The sequence below is a fragment of the Eptatretus burgeri genome, chromosome 2 (assembly GCF_056783735.1).
Source record: "Eptatretus burgeri isolate ZD-2024b chromosome 2, Ebu_testis_v1, whole genome shotgun sequence".
NCBI lineage: Eukaryota > Metazoa > Chordata > Myxini > Myxiniformes > Myxinidae > Eptatretus > Eptatretus burgeri.
Genome location: NC_140962.1, coordinates 7,419,465 through 7,440,409, shown reverse-complemented (window position 1 = coordinate 7,440,409; position 20,945 = coordinate 7,419,465). Strand labels below are relative to the sequence as shown.

Below are 20,945 nucleotides of genomic sequence, written 5' to 3'. Positions count from 1 at the left end.
TCTCTCTCTCTCTCTCTCTCTCTCTCTCTCTCTCTCTCTCTCTCTCTCTCTCTCTCTCTCTCTCTCTCTCTCTCTCTCTCTCTCTCTCTCTCTCTCTCTCTCTCTCTCTCTCTCTCTCTCTCTCTCTCTCTCTCTCTCTCTCTCTCTCTCTCTCTCTCTCTCTCTCTCTCTCTCTCTCTCTCTCTCTCACAGATTTATCCCCTCTCGTCTTCAGTTGTTCTACCCTTCTTCCCGCCCATGGTACACTGAAGCTTGTGGTGAGGCAGTTGTCCTGAAACATCTTGCCTTTGCCTCATGAAAAGCAAATCCAACTGAGGGTAATCTCAGTTCCTTCCATAAAGCTCTGAACAAGTGTGTGTCTACCCTCAGGAGAGCTAGAAAACAACATCTTTCTAATCTCAAGTCTGAACTCTCAAACCTCTCTCCCTCCTTAAAATTCTGATTGTGTCGAATCAAATCTGTTTCTGGTGTATGTTCTCCTCCCTTACCTCAAATGGCTGCACTTAAGGCTGAATGCCTAAACTCGGTGTTTGCATCTAAATCTTGTGTCCAAAACCAATCGCTTTCTCTACCCACCTTTCCCAGTCGCACCCAGCTGTCCCTGGACTCTGTGTCCTTTTCTTCGGACAAAGCGGAGAGCTTGCTGTCAAACCTCGACTCGGATTCTGCAACTGGTCCAGACAGCATCAGCCCACGTGTCCTAAAAACCTGCTCTTCTGCTCTTTCTCACCCTCTCTCTGTTCTATTCACCCTCTAATTTGCTCAAGGTCCTCTGCCATCTGCTTGGAAATCAGCAAACATTACCACCCTACATAAAAAAGGTGCAAAAACAGATCCCTTTAACTGCAGATCAATCAGCCTTCTCCCAGTCATCAGTGAGGTTATGGAATCCATCATCGCTTCAAACATTAAATCCTTCCTCTTTTCCAATGGCTTGATTTCTGATCATCAATTTGGATTCAGACCAGGTCACTCTACCCTGGATATGCTGATTCTGCTCTCCCAACAATGGATGGAGGTCCTCAATGCCAGACATGAAATCAGAGCCATATCCCTTGACATATCGTGTGCTTTTGACATGGTCTGGCACCCTTCCCTGCTCACCAAACTCTCTTCCCATGGTATTCAAGGCCATCTCCACTCATGGCCCGCAGACTTACTCTCCTGTCGCAGCCAACGTGTGGCCCTAAATGGGGTTCTTCCATCCCCTCTTCCTCTCCAGGCTGGATTCCTCAAGGCAGCATACTGGGCCCTGTTCTTTTTTCTTGTTTTCATTAATGATCTCTCTCACTCTCTGGAAAATCCTCTTTGCTGATGACTCTACCCTTTGCAATACCATCTGTCATCCCTCAGACTGGCAAGCAGCTGCTTCTTCACTCTCTGCAGATCTGGGGAAAATCACAAACTGGTCCAACACGTGGAACATGTCTTTCAATCCTGACAAATCTCGCACTCCCACTATGTCTCTCTGAAATGACCGTTTGGAACCCCCCCTTCCCCCCTCCCCACCCCCCATCCACTTTCTCATCAATCCTCTTGAATAAGTCCTTTCATTCAAACTTCTGGGTCTCACTATCTGTCATGATCTTTCCTGGGAAAGCCACATTTCTAACCTGGCCTCCAAAGCCAGTCGCCGACTGGGCATCCTTTGTCATGCAATGTCCTTCCTCGGCTCACCTGAGCTCCTGATCACATACAAAGCTTTCATCCGCAGCCTGATGGAGTACTGCTGTTCCCTCTTGGCTGGTGCTCCTACTTCTCTCCTTTCTCAGCTTCACGCTGTAGAAACCGAAGCATTTCAGATCATTGGTATCTCTCTCCGTGAGGCTGTCTTTGGGCTTCTCATTCTCTTATCTCACCACAGGCAGGTTGGTTGTCTTTCTGTCTTCTACCATCTCCTCTCTGGTCTCGCCGCCCCCCCCCCCCTGCTCTGTCTGTGATATGTCCCCCCCCCACATTTCCGCAGGGCGCTCAAGGTCCGCCAACAACCCCCTTCTGGTAAAACTACCAAAATCACGAATCACTGCTCATATTCACTTTTTCATTCCTCTTTTTTTCCCCACCTTTGGAATAAACTCCCTCCTCGATTCAATCCCATTCTTCCCTCCAGGCCTTCAAAACAGCTGTTCACCACCACCTCTTATCATCCCCCATCCAAAACCATGATCATTTCTACTCCCGTTAATCCACCCCAAACCCACCTCCTTCAAATTCCCTGCCTTCCCCCCTGAAAGTTCCCTGTCATGTAAGGTCCTGAAAGTCCCTGTGGTGTTCATCTTGTGTACCCCATGTTCCCTGCCCCATCCCTCTCCCCCTTCCACGGATGTAATGTCTGTGTTCCCCACTGTTTTGTCCTTCCCTCTCCTACCCCTCTTGTCTCCTGCCCCCCCTCCCCTGTTGTGTGTGTGTGTGTGTGTGTGTGTGTGTGTGTGTGTGTGTGTGTGTGTGTGTGTGTGTGTGTGTGTGTGTGTGTGTGTGTGTGTGTTTTAGCTCTTCTCAGAGTCCTGACAATGTATACAAAAAAACAAACAAACAAAAAATCCTCTTCATTTGATGTTTCCTGTCTGTCTATTTTTTTTTTTTTGTCAACTTTAAAAAATATTTGCTATTATTTTATTTTATTGCTTAATTGCTTCAAAAAAATACCTGCCCTCCCTTTTAGCTTTCTTCAAATACAAGTATGTCTAATGATGTGAAGATGAGCTGATTAGATATTGGGGTCAAAAGGTCAGAGGTCATGTTGGGCAAACATTCTGTTACCACGCCAACTTGTGAACCAGTCGTGGGATTTGACCAAACTTGGTACAAGTATGTTTAATGATGTCAAGATGAACTGATTAGATGTTGAGGTCAAGAGGTTTAAGGTCAGAGTTCATGTTCGGTAAATATTATGTTACCATGCTAACTTGTGACTCAATGATGGGATTTTGACCAAACTTGGTAATAAGTATCTCGTGTGATGCTAAGAAGAGATGATTAGATGGCGGTATCAAGAGGTCAGAGGTCAGAGTCCGTGGTAGGTTTTTGTTACCGCGATAACTTAAGAACGGCTGAAGGGATCTAAGTTAAACTTGGTACAAGTATGTATAATGATGTATACATAAACTGATTAGATTATGGGGTCAAGAGGTCAGAGGTCATGCCAGGTAATAATGTGATATTTGAGAACAGCTGTTAAAGAGATTTCAATATAACTTGGTACAAGTATGTAATAATACAGGTGGAGGCATAGCTGTTGATGTCTCGACATCGAAGAGTGCCGTTCTAGTTGATTTCATTTCATGCAAATCATGTATTTAAATTCCTGGGTTAAAAAAAAAAATTGAAGTTGCTTTTTCTTGATATAAACTTTTCTTACCGTTTTGTTCTTTTTAAAGTGCTTAGAGGTTTCTATATGATTGTCCATGCTCTATGGGACAAAGTGAACTACAACTTGAAGGGTACTCGGTGGAGTGCATACCTCCGCCATGCAATACCTCATCCACGAGAACATATCAGGCCCAATACATTTTTGAATAAAATTAAAAAAAAATTCTCATATACAGATCTGGATTCGGATCTTCAGCAAAATCTAATCAGTTCCTCGTTGTCACACATCCAACCTCTACACCAAATTTAATCTGAATCCGTCCACAACTTGTTGAGATAATCTGCACACAAATTAACAAACAAACAAGAAAAAGACATCGTGCAGAGTACAACACTTGCAAAATCCACCCCCCTCTCCAAAGGTTGCCATGGATACATGAAATTGTCCATTTAATTAAGATTCAAATTGACAGTCTTAATCAAAGCTCAGCTCATTTAGATGAAAATTTATTATTTTTCAGATTGAAATTGATTATTTCAGAAGTTTGACCTTTGACTTTTTGACCTCAACATTAGTTGGTCTCCCAATTCAGTAATGGACTATGCAATTGCTGTTTAATTCTCAAGTCAATCGGATGGAAAATTACGATTTTAGAAATTCGATCTCAAGATAACTTTTGACCTCAAAATCAATAGGCTTTTCAGTTGAGACTCTCTACAACTTGGTGAAGTTTCGTGAAGATCGGTTTAAAATTGTGACCTGTAGGTGATTGACAAACAAGCAAACAAGCTGGTAGGCGGACATTGGTAGTCGATCAAGTTGAATTTAGTCGTTTTTCAGCCGTTACTAGACAACAAAAGCGTCCATAGCAACGGTTCTTTATGTATGTTGTATGGTATGAACCTATCATCCGAGTTGCATGTTAAATGGACATGTACTCGGAAATATAATTGTCTGAGAAATTGGTCATTTTTCACCAGCGGTGACCAGTGGTGTACTCTATGACTCAGTTTCAGGGCTGCCATTTGGAAACTATAAGAGTTAGAACCTGACGCGATGGGCCCGTTCGATGGGGAATGACCTGAGGATTAGGCACAAGAAAATTCATGATTCTAGCTTCAAGGGTTAATGCTGCAGATTGTTTTTTTTTCGTTAAAATACCCCCACATTTCGAGGTTTTTCGCCCATTGCTAGGCAACGGAGGGGTCCATAGCAACGGTTCTTTATCACACATAACTAGGACATAAGCCTGGTGTTGGCTTAGTGGTTAGGGTGGCAGCTTGGGATCCCAGTGTCCTGAGTTCAAGCCCCGTTGGCTGCTGAATTAACACCAGGGGGTTGACTCAGCCTGTCATCCTTCCGAGGTCGGCGAAATGAGTGCCAGTGTACTGGTCCCGGTGTATGCCCCGGTTAGAATAGGTGTACCATATCCCTGTGTGTCGTAAGAGGCGACCAGGGTTGGCGTCAGGAAGGGCATCCGGCCATAAAACATTGCCTCACAAAAAGCCAAACCCCTGCACAGCAGGGAAAAATGGCTGTAAAAACGGTTCACACACACTAGGACATACCATGAACCAACCATACCAGTTTCATGTATATCTGACTCGTAGTCTCTGAGATATAACGAACTTCGTTTTTTTATTGTTTTCAACCAGGGTTCATTCTATCTATCTTCTCCAACATTTTTCATAGGATCCGGCTGGAAATTTTTGACAAATGGCTGAATGTACTGCCCACAGTCGCTCGTGGCCCGATTTTTGATTTTCGAAAAAAAAATTAGAGATTTTTTTTTTTAAATTTCTAGGTCCGTTGCTAGGCAATGGATGGGTCCATAGCAACGGTTCTCATTTGCACACAACTAGGTCATGGTATGAACCTACCAACCAAGTTTCATCGAAATCGCCATTGTATTAACGGAGCACTGGACCGAACAGACATACAGACAGACAGACAGACAGACAAACATATCCACGGAAATACTGATAATAAGGGTAGACTAGATCGACTACCCAACAAACAGACAGACAGAATAACAAGAAGAAGATGTCGTGCTGCAGAGCACGATACTTGCAAAACCCATAAAACAAATTTGACCTCAAAAATAATTGTCGGTTGAATTCAATGACCAAATATGCAACTTCTGTTCAAATTTCAAGTGAATCGGATGAAAATTGACAATTTTAGAAATGCAGCCAATGTTGACCTTTTGGCCGATGTGGACCTACAAAATAATTGGTGGTTGAATTCAGTGACCTGAAAAATAAAACCTTTTCAAATTTCAAGTCAATCGGATGGAAATTGAGGATTTTAGAGATCTCACCTAAGTTGTTGACCTTTGGCCTATGTTGCCCTTTTGACCTCAAAAACAATAGGTTTCTTCCTTATGCCAAACTTGTGAAGATCGGTTTAAAATTGTGACCTGTAGGTGACAAGCAGACAAACAAACAAAGACAGCCAGACAGACAGACCGAAAGAATACCAAAATCGACGAACCAATATACTTGAAAAATCTTCGATTTTGCAAGTAACAGACAGACAGACAGACGGTGAAACCATAACTTCCTTCCACCTTCGGTGGTGGAGGTAATAATGGAACATCCCACCATGGGTTTGCAGAATAACCGAGACCTCTAGAGGTATACCCACTCTCCTTTGAGCGGTCTCGCTTGGGTTCAAATCTTGGCGCAGTTATAAGCTTTTGTCCTGGTGTCTCAAGCACGGCGAGGCATTGATGTATGCATGGTCCCTCGGATGGAGGTTAAACTGGGCATCCTGTCTTCTGGCAGTCGTTTGTGGACATTAGATATCCCACGATGCCCTTCACGAAGAGTAGGTGAGGTATTATCCCTGGTAGCTTGGAGCTAAGACCTGTGGAAGCTTGTACATGTTGCTGCGTTTGATCCTGCGGAGTAACTGCTGAAATCTATCTGTCCAGGTTCTACCCGACATCTTTGTTCCTTTCATATTTCTTTCTCATTTTTCATTTTATTTTATTTTATCATTCTCTTTGTTACCTCCACCACCGAAGGTGAAGGTCGTTATGTTTTCACCCCTTTCTCTCTGTCTGTTTGTGTGCAGAATATCTCAAAAAGTTGCAGACGGATCCGGATGAAATTTTGTGGACACGTTGGGTGTGTGACAAGGACTAATTGATTCGATCGTGGTGAAGATCCGGATCCGGATCTATCAACTAGAATTTCTAAAGTGATTCTTCATCATTGAGAGATTGTGCTAAACTGATATATAGCAGGATATCTCAAAAAGTTGTGGACAGATTCGGACGAAACTTGGTGGACACGTGTGTGTGTGTGTGTGTGTGTGTGTGTGTGTGTGTGTGTGTGTGTGTGTGTGTGTGTGTGTGTGTGTGTGTGTGTGTGTGTGTGTGTGTGTGTGTGTGTGTGTAGGATGAAGTGATTCGATATTGGTGAAGATCCGAATCTGGATACAAGAATTATTTAATTTTGAAAGTGATTCTTCATTATTGAGAGGGCCAAAAACGATATATAGCATGATATTTCAAAAACGTACTGGGCCCGATATGTTCTCGTGGATCAGGCATTGTGTTGTGGAGGTATGCGCTCCACCGAGTGCCCTTTTTGTTCATTATAATTCTTGCTTTTTCTTCTCTTTCATTTCTCTATTCCTCTCTTTTGTTATCTTTCTCTCGAAGGAGAAGTGAATTCTTGCAGAAATTTTTCTCTCAGGCTCACTTGGCTGTGCCTGGATGGGTTTTGAGGGGTGTGGAGCAGCGGCTGAAACCCGAATCCTGTCCAGGTTCCTCCTGATGACTCCGTCTTTGCTCTTTACTTCTTCGGGTTCATTCTTGGTCTTCCGTTTAAATATTCTTGTCCTCATTACCACTGGAAAGACAAAGGCAACACTCAATGTAGTCCTAGCTGTGGGGCTACTTTGGCAGCACTGAACCTATTTTCAGGCAAAACACCAGAAAGAAAGAAGAACATCCCATCATCCCTCATTTCCATGTCACTATCCCCTCCCAATCCCCTAAGAAAGAAGGTGAAATAAAAAAAAAAAGAATAACATTTTCCCAAATTCACCCGATACAAGGTCTTCAAAAAAAGAATAAAATCAGGTGAAGGAAGTGAAGGTGCTTGATAATACAGCATTGCAAGAGCCACAAACGCTTTTTCTGCAAGTTAAGCCATTCCTACTCACCACCCTCCCCATCCACAAATATTAAAGAATATATATCCATGACACTGCTCACCAATACCTTTTCAATGAGTCTGGGATGGTCTATGTCCATGAAACGGTTCTTGCGTGATTGGCTGAGACATTTAGTCTTTTATGGATTGAAAAAACACCCGGTACACAGGAGCCAATTTGCCCATCATACACGGGGTATTTCACATCCCTGCACTCACAGGCAATGCAAGTTGTTGTTCGTCTTTCGGCTGCTCCCGTTAGGGGTCGCCACAGCGGATCATCCGTTATGATCCGCATACTGATTTGGCTTAGGTTTTACGCCGGATGCCCTTCCTGACGCAACCCTGGTCGCCTCTTACGACACAGGGATAAGGATTGGGTTTCGCCATGATTCCGGCTGCCCAACACCCTCTCATAGCGCGGCCCAGTGCAGAGCTCCCGTCTTCAAGCGATCCTCCAACCCAAGCCTCCGAGTCGTCGGATTACAGGCGCACACCACTACGCCCGGTTCACAGGCAATGCAAGTAATCTTGCAAAATTGACGTGGCGGAAATAGCGCCATCTTTGGTGCGAGCCGGTATGGCAAATCGTTTTCCTTTATCTTATGATATGGAGTGTGATACGTTGTGATCAACAGAATTTCTTTCCAAAATGACCAATTATAAACTGCATTTCCAAGAATGTGCCGCAGCACAAATCCCACCGAAGGTGTGCTGAGAAGGGTACTCCCCACGCCCGGGCAGGAGTGCCCGCTCGTGTTAACAATACAACTAATATAACTATCTCGAAATGGAGGATTCAGCCAGGATATCATCAACAAATGAAGGCATGCTTTGAGATTCAACACCCACACTTCCATTCTACCATAACATGTGTTTCATTCAGATGAATCTCCATGCTATAACAAATCCAGGACCAGGCAGCTTGGAGGCAAGCATGTTACAAGCAGCTATCCTGCCATCTCTCATCCACGAGCTAAATGTATCCTGGATACCCAATGTTATGCCATTATTCGGCATGGACCCAGGGGTAGAAAGTATTATGGGTGATGGGGTTTCTCCCCTTTGTCAGAGGTGGTATTTGTATTTGGTTGTCAGGTGTTGGGGAAATGCATCATTGCTCCGTTCTCATATGTTTCTACTTCCAGGGCTAAAGGGAAATGAGGACAATGAAGAGGTGTATGGTGTTGTATCCTCCACTGATCACCAAGGCCGAACATGTACAGTCTGCTGGCTCAGGTCCCATGACAACCTTCCACCTCAGGTACAAGACAACTACTGAACACACCATGTTGTGGTGTATCATGTCTTGCATTAGTGTATCACAATACCTGGCATGGCCATCCTGGTTATGGATTTGGTTTTGCACCACTCATCTTCTTATGTGAGGGAATTGAGATTTCATGTTGACCTTTTGTTGAAGTTTACCTAGTTTTGAAAAATATTGTTGGCAATTACTGCAATAGCTTTATGAATTGGAAGTTGTCCATTTGTGCACACTCCAGGTTTTGTGTCATGAGCAAGATGTGAGCGTCTATGACCTTGCGGACCACCCAGACTTTTTTCTTCGACAATTGGACATTGTCCTGCGCATCAAGAGGTTGGACGTCGTCATCCCCACTGCTGAAGAGGCAAAATGGCAACTTTTGTTTTCTACTTACTTTCCTGTTCTTACTTACTTACTTTTCTGTTCTTACTTACTTACTTTCCTGTTCTTATTGGTTGTTGATACTTGGGGTACTCAAAACCTTCTTGGAGCAGGATACAATACGTAATCCAATTTTTAAAAATCGATTATATTAGTATATACTGTATTAGCAAATACTACCCATGGCTTCGCTGATGGGAATACTGAGATAAGGGGGAGAAAAAGAGGGCGGAGAGGGAGAACGGCGAGGGAGAGAGAAAAGGGGGAGTGTGAGGAGGTAGAGGGGGAAAGGATGAGGAGGTACAAGGAAATACAAGGAAATCTAACACAGGTGGAGGCCATTCAGTCCTTCATGCCTGCACAGACACCATACCAATTTATCAACACAAGATCCAAGGAAGAAGGTAGAGGGGATGGGGTCTGGCAGGGCACGAAGGTAGAGGAGGGAGAGGGTGAGGAGGAAAGGGTGGGGATTTAGAGAGGGGAAGAGTGAGGAGATAGAGCAGAAAGACTAAGGAGTTAGAGGGGGAAAGAGAGGGGAAGGGGGAGAGAGAGGAGGGATGGGGAAAGAGGGGAGAGAGGAGGGAGAGGGGAGAGAGAGGAGAGGGAGGGGGAGAGAGAGGAGAGGGAGGGGGAGAGAGAGGAGAGGGAGGGGGAGAGAGAGGAGAGGGAGAGAGAGAGAGGGAGGGAGAGAGAGAGGGAGAGGGAGGGGAGAGAGAGAGGAGAGGGAGGGGAGAGAGAGAGGAGAGGGAGGGGAGAGAGAGAGTAGAGGGAGGGGGAGAGAGAGAGTAGAGGGAGAGGAGAGAGAGAGTAGAGAGAGGGGGAGAGAGAGAGTAGAGAGAGGGGGAGCGAGAGAGTAGAGAGAGGGGGAGAGAGAGTAGAGGGAGGGGGAGAGAGAGAGTAGAGGGAGGGGGAGAGAGAGAGTAGAGGGAGGGGGAGAGAGAGAGTAGAGGGAGGGGGAGAGAGAGAGGAAGGAGGTAAAGAGAGAGAGAGGAGGGAGGGGGAGAGAGAGAAAGAGGAGGGAGGGGGAGAGAGGAAGGGGGGGGGGAAGGCAGCGAGAGGTGAGAGGAAGGGAAGGCAGACATGTGGTGGAGCGTTAATTACGATTCATACTGTCTCATCAAAATGCTTCTGCATTGAATTCTTCAGAGAAAACCTTTTCTTAGACCAGCCAACATTTAAAGGAGAAAGAAGTGGGCTGACGGGATGGCCACCAGACCCTTGGAGTTTTTGGCAAACTGTCATTTTTTCAGATGAGTCCCAATTTGCTCAATTTTCTGACAGTGGACACGTATGGGTCTGGAGACTTCCCAGTCAAGAGTTATCTTTGAACAGATTGCAGCCAACTGTCAAACACGGTGGTTTTTCAGTGATGGTGTGAGGAGCAATCTGGAGCACTGGTCAGTCAGAGCTTGTGGAGTGTGTGGAGTCAGAGCTAATCTAAAATATATACATATATATATATATATATATATATATATATATATATATATATATATATATATATATATATATATATATATATATATATATATATATATATATATATATATATATATATATATATATATATATATATATATATATATATATATATATATATATATATATATATATATATATATATATATATATATATATATATATATACACATACATACACTGGTTAATGATGTACCTCGAACTGTGATCGTGATTGGTGAGGCCATATCGTATATGGAACCAACAAGTGCCCCACCCCACCAATCACAACGAGGAAGCATCACCATTGTTTTAAGCAGTGAGGAGTTCGATGAATGTGATTATTGAAATTCTCCATCCTGGACAAATGCCATGATGACAACCGTCAACAATACCTCTCAAAACAGTTATGGACGGATTCTGACGAAACTTGATGAATGAGTTGGGAAGGTGACAAGAACAAGCTGATTAGATTTCGGTTAAGGTCTGGATTTAGATGCGGCTTACCAGTGGGATACAAAACGTAAAATGTTCAGTCTGGCAGAAGTATGTGCTCTCCTGAGTGCCGTTATAGTTTAATTAGCAGTAATCCTTGAGGCACTAGAGAAAGATTTGGTGTCCTTATTATAGCCTGTTCATTGAGCATTGTTCTGGCCAAATGGAAACTGCATTCCAAGGCATTTTTTAGTGTAATATAAATTTTTTTTGAGTGTTTCCAAAGTCACTCTCGCACACCCTAAACACTTTGTGGTGCCCTTTTGCAGAAGAGGGATTAAGAGGGGTGGGAGTTGATATTTTCATCATGCAACAAGTAGTCCACAGAACCCATCAGTTTGTTATGATGAGATTGCACTGTATAATGCTATACAGGGCATCCCCATTTTGTTAATCAGTCACTGTAAGCTTGTGTATTGGCCCATTCCACCTCTGCCACGACAGAACCCCTAACATAAGTTTGTGCAGTGTTGCTATTTTCAAGGTAAGGTGACAGCCAAAATTGCCACCGAGCACAGCTAAAAACGTCAAACAAAGCCATCTCGCTGAGAACCAGCTTGCCAAAGATAACTTCGAACTGCAGAAATGGCACTAAATATGGCAACAGATGTTCTTGAAGTGGAATATTTTGTTTTTGAATATGTATTGATTATATATATGATAAATCTTCTAATGGCAATGTACAGGTTTATTATGTGGTGGCTCTTCCCCTGAAGTACTGTGTAGTTATTGTTTTCTTCAAGACTTTTGCAGATTATTCCTCAAAGTAGTGATAGTGGGTTCAACTACAGGGCATTAATTGGTGCAATGTAACATTTCCAGCTTCAAAGAAATGCAAAAAAGCAAATGCAGAAAAATGCAATTTTACCTTTTTATCTTGCGCTGTCTCCATCTCCCAACAATGAGATTACATGGGAGGCATGCTTTGCTGGTAAGACACTTTGCAGCAATGGTTGGTTGTGGCACAAGTGGTTAGAACCAATGATGTCAAAAAAAAGTTTGAAATGTAATATATAGTACTTACATCCACATTGTTTTTATGTTATTTATTTTTATAACTCCATTAGCTGGTGCAATGTTTGTTTAATGCACTTTTGCACTTTTCTTTTTTAATGGTTTGCTCAGTGGAGCTCATTCCTCTGACAGGCTGAACATTTTATATATTGTATCCCACTGATAGGTTGGATCTACATCCTGACCTTAACCAAAATCTAATTGACTTGTTCTTGTCACCCGCCAAACTCATTCACCAAGTTGTGTCACAGCTCGTCCATACCTTTTTGAGATATCATGCAATGTTAACGTTTTCTCAGCGGTGAAGAATCACTCAAAATTCTCGTATCCTGATCTTCACCAAAATCGAATCAATTCATCTTTGTCGCAAACGCAACCTATTAACCAAGTTTCATCGGAATCGGTTCATAACTTTTTGAGATATTGTGCTCACAAACAGTGGTGAATACATAACCTCAATCCGCCTTCGGCGGCGGAGGTAATGATGTGTGTCATCTAAAATAATACATTTGTGCTGAAAATTTTTATTTTCACCAAAGCTTTGCTGTACAAACAACGTCAAAGTGATGCCCTTACATTCCCTTGTGCTCTTAACAAAGATTGTTTAGACACTTTAAGTGTAGCCTGTATTAAGTGTAAGTTTTTTTTCAAAGATTTGTATATATATATATATATATATATATATATATATATATATATATATATATATATATATATATATATATATATATATATATATATATGACAGTAGGTTGTATGATTCTGCCCATTCACTAATGCACTGTCTCTTAATGCTTAAATAACACAGTAAAATGTTTACTTTTCTCTTCAGTCTTGTGTAGGGCAAGTTATTTTCTTGGAGAAGCATGGCAAAATCAGTGTGCAGTGGGCAGACGGCAGCATATCAAGCGTCTTTGCTCAGGTAGGACTATGACCTTACACCTTCGGATGAATCCTTGTTCCACTGATACGTGTGTGTGTGTGTGTGTGTGTGTGTGTGTGTGTGTGTGTGTGTGTGTGTGTGTGTGTGTGTGTGTGTGTGTGTGTGTGTGTGTGTGTGTGCGCGTGCGTGTGCACACATACACAAATATATATATATATATATATATATATATATATATATATATATATATATATATATATATATATATATATATATATATATATATATCTACGACAGGCACCATCATATTCACACACACACAAACCTGATGAAGATTAGTTAGCCAGAAGGAAGGAGAGCAGATGAGAACTAACGGCCTCCCAATACCTGGCGGGGTCGGCCGACCGTGCAATCCATTACGCTTTGGGGGACGCTCCGCTTGAGCGATCCCACATTACAAGTCGGCACCTTATCTCTTGCTTGATCACCTTACCAGGGCTCGTGGAAATGCCTGCTCCGCACTGGTCCAGAAGAACATCTGTCGCACACCAACCCCGAGTGCAGATGCAGCGACGGGCAGACATTGAGGTGCAGTGAAGAGAGGGCAGAGCAGAGAGGCAAAGAAGTGGGCGCGCCAAAGAGGCAGAGACGGTGAGAGCCAGCCAGACGAGGGGGAGGAGAGAGAGGGTGGACGGCTTCACGATCCGCCTTTTATAAGCCCCGGGAGAAGGGTGGGGCGATGACCCAAAGCGACACGCCGTCATCTGAAGTGTGCCCTTCCATTGGATCCTGGCCCCGCCCTGCCAGGCTCCGAGGGCCGCAAGCGGCCTCATTCCCACATCCAGCGCGACACGGCCTTGCACTAAACTCTTGGGAAGTGTTCTGGCGACTGGACGATGGTCATGTCGGTCCCGCATGCCCGTTCCAGGCACCCCCGGTGAGCTGCGGTTGGTGCTGTTAACATTCTTGGCCCGTCCCCACGCCATGCACTCTGAGTGGCCTGGGCCATACATCACACTCATTTGGTAGCAAATTGCATCGATGCGGAGGGTGATTTTTTTCCAGTGTGCGGGAGATGATGGTGGTCGAGGTGGTGAGATTCTGGTGAGCGAAGGTGGAGCAAGATGAGACGCCATTGTAAATCGCTGCTCAGATTCGAATGAAAGGACGTGCCATGCGTGTCCCATACAGTGTTGGTGGAGAGGCTCTCATAGGGTGGCTGCCTGGGTGCGGTGCCTGCTTCGGTTTGTATCATGGATAGATGGAAAGGGTTGGAATGAAAATCAGGATTGAATGGAAGATCGATATATAATTAGACCCAGCTCGAAGACCCATGCAATGCACTTCGTTTCGTTAACCCATTAGACATGAGGGGAAGGTCTGACTGCACGAAGACTAACGAGATAACTGCTTCGGGATCACGATGTTGGGTGCCATTGCCTTAGAGGCATGCGGCTTTGCAGAACTGCAAAATATATACGCACACGCACACGCACACGCACACGCACACGCACATGCACACGCACACGCACACGCACACACACACATACCGAGCACAGCTGAAAATGTCAAACAAAGCCGTATACAGTGGGGAGAACAAGTATTTGATACACTGCCGATTTTGCAGGTTTTCCCACTTACAAAGCACGTAGAGGTCTGTAATTTTTATCATCGGTATACTTCAACTGTGAAAGATGGAATCTAAAACAAAAATCCTGAAAATCACATTGTATGATTTTTAAATAATTAATTTGCATTTAATTGTATTAAATAAGCATTTGATACATCAGAAAAACAGAACTTAATATTTGGTACAGAAACCTGTTTACAATTACAGAGATCAGACGTTTCCTGTAGTTCTTAACCAGGTTTGCACAGACTGCCTCAGGGATTTTTGCCCACTCCTGCTTACAGATCTTCTCCAGATCCTTCAGGTTTCGGGGCTGTCACTGGGCAACAGACTTTCAGCTCCCTCCAAAGATTTTCTATTGGGTTCAGGTCTGGAGACTGGCTCGGCCACTCCAGGACCTTGAGATGCTTCTTACGGAGCCACTCCTTTGTTGCCCTGGCTGTGTGTTTTGGGTTGTTGTCATGCTGGAAGACCCAGCCACACCCCATCTTCAATGCTCTTGTTGAGGGAAGGAGGTTGTTGGCCAAGATCTCGCGATACATGGCCTCATCCATCCTCCCCTCAATACGGTGCAGTAGTCCTGTCCCCTTTGCAGAAAAGCATCCCCAAAGAATGATGTTTCCACCTCCATGCTTCACGGTTGGGATGGTGTTTTTGGGGTTGTACTCATCCTTCTTCTTCCTCCAAACACGGCGAATGGAGTTCAAACCAAAAAGCTCTATTTTGGTCTCATCAGACCACATGACCTTCTCCCATTCCTCCTCTGGATCATCCAGATGGTCATTGGCAAACTTCAGACAGGCCTGGACATGCGCTGGCTTGAGCAGAGGGACCTTGCGTACCCTGCAGGATTTTAATCCATGATGGCGAAGTGTGTTACTTGTTATTTTCTTTGATGTTGTGGTCCCAGCTCTCTTCAGGTCATTGACCAGGTCCTGCCGTGTAGTTCTGGGCTGATCCCTCACCTTTCTCATGATCATTGAGGCTCCACGAGGTGAGATCTTGCATGGAGCCCCAGACCGAGGGAGATTGACTGTTATCTTGAACTTCCATTTTATAATAATTGCGCCAACAGTTGTTGCCTTCTCACCAAGCTGCTTGCCTATTGTCCTGGAGCCGATCCCAGCCTTGTTCAAGTCTATAATTTTGTCCCTGATGTCCTGAGACAGCTCTCTGGTCTTGCCCATTGTGGAGAGGTTGGAGTCTGATTGATTGAATGTGGACAGCTGTCTTTTATGCAGATAACGAGTTCAAACAGGTGCAGTTAATACAGGTAATGAGTGGAGAATGGGAGGGCTTCTTAAATACAAAACTAACAGGTCTGTGAGAGCTGGAATTCTTACTGGTTGGGAGGTGATCAAATACTTATTTCGTGCATTAAAATGCAAATTAATTATTTTAAAATCATACAATGTGATTTTCAGGATTTTTGTTTTTGATTCCGTCTTTCACAGTTGAAGTGTACCTATGATAAAAATTACAGACCTCTACGTGCTTTGTAAGTGGGAAAACCTGCAAAATCGGCAGTGTATCAAATACTTGTTCTCCACACTGTATATATATATATATATATATATACATACACACACACACACACACACACACACACACACACACACACACACACACACACACACACACACACACACACACACACACACACACACACACACACACACACACACACACACACACACAGTAAAATGGAGTATTGGGGAGGGGATGGGTGGGAGAGCAGGTGGATAAGAACAATCGCCTGTCATCAGTTGCTTTGTTGTGTCATCATCGCATCGCAGCATGGTGCAGTTGTGCTTCACATATCACTTGTGCTTTATCTTTTAAATAAAGACAAGTTTGGAATACATCTGCCTGCTGTTTGGACAATGATCGTTTTTTACCTCCGCCACCAAAGGTGATGGAGGTTATGTTTTCATCCCTTTCTGTCTGTTTTGTTGTCTGTTTGTTTGTGTGCAGGATATCTCAAAACGTTGTTGACGGATCTGGATGAAATTTTGTGGACAGTTTTGGTGTGTGACAAAGATGATCTGATTAGATCTTGATGAAGATCTGGATTCGGATCTGGCTACTAGAATTTTTAAGTGATTCTTCACCATTGAGATATAGGGCCAACAATGATACGTAGCACGATAACTCAAAAAGTTGTGGACGGATTTAGATGAAACTTGGTGGACACATTGGATGCGTGACGAGGAAGAGTTGACTCAATTTTGGTGAAGATCCAGATCTGGATACGAGGATTATTTAACTTATAAAGTGATTTTTTCACCATTGAGAGATAGGGCCAAAAACGACATAGAGCATGATATTTCAAAAATGTATTGGGCCAGGTAATATGTTCTCATGGATTAGGCATTATGTGGCGGAGATATACCCTCCACCGAGTGCCCTTCTTGTTTTTTTCCTGTGTTGGGCTTCTGTTGGTAGATTCAGTGGTTCTTATTGCAGAATGTGATAAATGCTGACTTTTGTTGTTTTTTGGTTCACGAGAAAATATTTTCACGAAAAATATAAGTGACCACTATATTCATTATTGTTGTGTGTCTGTCTGTCTATCTGTATGTCTGTCTGTCTGTCTGTCCCGAGCATAGCTCCGTGAGTTTTGATCCGATCCTGATGAAATTTTGGTGGGAGGTTTATATCATGATTGAGTTGTGTTTTCCTGAAAATGGGCGTGGTCCGCCCATGATGGGCGGAGCCACGCCAAAAAACACGTGTTTTTAGGGGGTAGCCGATTTCAATTTGCATCATGGGTTTTGTCGAATCTGACGGGTTTCAGTATTTGGTTAGCCCAATGGCACCTGCATAGCCCCACGGAGCTCGATTTTTCATTTTCGTCCCAAGGTCAAGGTCACAAGGTCACGAACTTAGAAATTTGCGATTTTGACATAAAAAATTCTTCTCCGAGGGGATGGTTGAATCTGGCAGGGTTTTGGTATTTGGTTAGCCTAATGGCACCTGCATAGCCCCACGGAGCTTGATTTTTTTTTTATTTTCGTCCCAAGGTCAAGGTCACAAGGTCATGAACTTAGAAAATTTCGAATTTTGACATAAAAATCAGACGACCGCCCAAACTTTGAGAGCAAGGATGACAATATTTTTTTATGCATAATCTTGAGGTCATTCCCCACCTAAAGTCTTGAAACCATTTTTCTCTATCTCGAACACCTTGCCCGTGGCGCCCCCTTCAAGTTTGTTTTTACGCTGATTTCATCAAAGTATGAATTAATCCGAGGAGTGTGAAATGCCATATAGCCTATATGATGTTATATTGTTCCTGGAATGTTCCAGAGGAATTTTTGCACCAAGGTCATAATCCTTGACCTTTGACCTTTAAATTTCACAAAGGTCAAATTTTCAAAGTTGTGGTAATCAAACCGAGTTTTCGACCTTCTTCGATGAACTAACTCCATTAAGCTATAGCACGTTTCCTGTTTCCTTATTTTAATGTCCGAAACATTGTTTTGTGACCTTTAAAGGTTATGCAAAGGTCAAATTTTTAAAGTTGTCGAACGAAACCAGGTTTTCGACATTTTGCACCTAATAACCTGTCACTCATACCACATCATGTTGATCATTTTTATAACTTGGTCAAACATTATCACATTGTCTCATCCTTGACTTCTGAAACAATCTACATCGTCAAATACCGCTCGTGGACCATCGTCGTCTTCAGACTTGTCTTATTTGTTGTCGTTATTTTGTTGAAGGTGTGGTTTAATATTGTGTTCCATTTGTGTTCAGAGCAGATTCTTTGGCAGGTATTTTTATTGTTTTATTTTGAAGTCTGTACTTTAAGGCCTCGTTTTAGTGAATAATCAAGCTGTATGTTCCTTTTTACAAGTAAGAAATGTAGCGAAAAGATGGTTGGGAAGTGGGTCAATAGGGGAACAATGAGAACAGAGGAAGATTGGAAACAATCTGATAAATGTTTTACTTGGGAAATATTGTGGCTGGTACTAAAAGTTGGGAGTATCTGTTGTAGAAAATGGACAGAAATGGCACACATCAGGATTATAATTGATAGGTTGAAGCATTGGATTACTGTTTTGTAGTGTGAAAAATGTGTGCGTTAAAGTTGGTTACGTTTGTGGACTGAGTCTGCTTTGAAGATTGGCAGTGGTGAGGCTATAGCGAGTGTTGGCAGTGGTGAGGGTATAGCAAGTCTCCACATTGGTTAAGGCGTAGCAAGTGAGGGTGGAGTGAGTGCAGGCACGTGTGAGGGCATTGAGATGTTTTTTTTTTTATACGCATAAATTTGACTCTGAGGATTGAAAAAGTTGATGTGTTTACTGTTCTGTGCAGCCTTGTGTAGGGCATGTTATTTTATTGGAGAAGGAAAAATTGAGGAGGAAGGAATTAAAGCTTTTTTTTTTAGACTAGAGGAGGGTAAAGAGGTTAGAAATACAGGCATCTTGATTGATAACATGATTGGTAAGGCCAGGCAACAATAAATAATCACAGGAAGGGAAAAGTTAAATCTATTTCTTTCTAATGTCAGGAGTTTCAATATTAAAATGGAAGAGCTTGAAGCTAAAGTAGATATCGAGGAGTACGATATTCTTGCATTAAATGAGACTGTTTAATGAGGAGAGAAATTGGAAGACAATACTGGAAGGCTACAAGATATACAAGTGTGGGATTGTCATATTTGATGTTATTGCGATTGTTGTTTGTGTGCGTTCTAATATTAGTGCTCCTAAAGTAGTGGGAATGTGTAATCGATAAGGTGTAGAATATATAGTCATGGCCAAAAGTATTGGCACCCTTTCACTTTTTTTCAAATAATGCACCATTCCTTCCAGAAAATTGTTGAAATTAAAATATCTTTTCATATACACATCTGTATTTCTTTGGTTTGCAGTGGAACAAAACAAAAAAAGCTGAAAAATAATACAAAATCTTCACTTATTCCACACAGAAATCCTAAAATGCCCCAGAAAATATTATTGGCACCTTTTAGAAATAATTAAATTTCAAGCAGGTGATTCTCCTTCACTTTGGAATTGAAATCACCTGTGGTGAGTTGCAGGTGGCTGTAATAGAAGAATCACTCCTTCAATCAGTTTGAAAGGAGAAAAGGAGCCATTCTGCTGTTTTGTGTCACTGTGTGTACCACAGTGAGCATGGAGAAAAGAAAGAAAACCAGAGAATTGTGTGAGGAGGTCAGACACAAGATTGTAGCCAACCATGGACAATCTCAAGGCTACAAGTCCATCTCCAGAGACGTTGATGTTCCTGTGTCCACCGTACACAATGTTATCAGGAAATTTAAGGTCCATCGCACTGTAGCCAACCTCCCGAGATGTGACCACAAGAGAAAACTTGATCGAAGATTGCAGCAAAGCATTGTTTGAATGGTGGAGAAAGCACCTCGATCAACTGCCAAACAGATTCAAGCTGACCTTCAGACACAAGTTACGAGAGTTTCAACTCGCACTATCCATCACCAACTCGATGAAAAGGGGGTTCTATGGTTGGAGACCCAGGAAGACCCCACTGCTGTGAGAGAGACATAAGGAAGCCCGACTGGAGTTTGCCAAAACACACCTGAACAAGCCAAAATCCTTCTGGGAGAATGTCATGAAGACAGATGAGACCAAATTAGAGCTTTTTATTGAAGCACATCATCTCTGTGTTTCCAGAAAACAAAATGAAGCTTTCAAAGAAAAGAACATCTTCCCTACAGTTAAACATGGAGGAGGTTCAGTGATTTTTTAAGGTTTCTGTGCTGCCTCTGGCACTGGGTGCCTTGAATGTGTGCATAGCATCATGAAATCAGGAGATTGGATTGAACATTTTGCTACAAAATGTTTTGGTAGTGTCAGAAAGCTGGGTCCCTGTTGAAGGTCATGGGTCTTGCAGCACGACAATGACCCCAAACACACTTCAAAAAGCACCCAGGAATGGTTCAACACAAAACGCTGGACTGTTCTGAAGTGGCCAGCAACGAGTCCAGATCGAAATCCCATTGAACACCTGTGGGGAGATCTGAAAACAGCAGTTGGGAGAAGGCACCCTTCAAATCTGGGAGAACTGGAGCAGTTTGTACAAGAAGAGTGGGACAAACTGCGAGTAGAGAGGTGTAGGAAGCTCATTCATGGCTATAGAAAGTGCTTGACTGCAGTTATTTTGTCCAAAGGTTGTGATACCAAATATTAAGTCGAGGGTGTCAATAATTTTGGCAATGCCATTTATTTTTATTTTCTGATTTAAACGGATATATTAAGTTCTGAATCAAAAACAAAGGTTCTGTAATATTAACAGTGAAATAAAGAATTGTGGAGACCAAATACTTTTTGTCAATTTCAACTGAATTT

The 20,945-nt window shown here is 42.9% G+C and overlaps 1 protein-coding gene across 2 annotated transcripts in view; it reads left to right on the top strand.

Moving 5' to 3' along the window:
- UBE2O (ubiquitin conjugating enzyme E2 O) overlaps positions 1–20,945 on the top strand; it is a 103,310-nt gene that overhangs the window by 55,264 nt on the left and 27,101 nt on the right. For both annotated transcript variants that reach the window (XM_085861915.1, XM_085861905.1), the window contains exons 11-13: positions 8,625–8,740; positions 8,982–9,107; positions 12,927–13,016. In XM_085861915.1, coding sequence (XP_085718041.1) covers positions 8,625–8,740; positions 8,982–9,107; positions 12,927–13,016 — 332 coding nt within the window. The remainder of the gene's footprint in view (positions 1–8,624; positions 8,741–8,981; positions 9,108–12,926; positions 13,017–20,945) is intronic.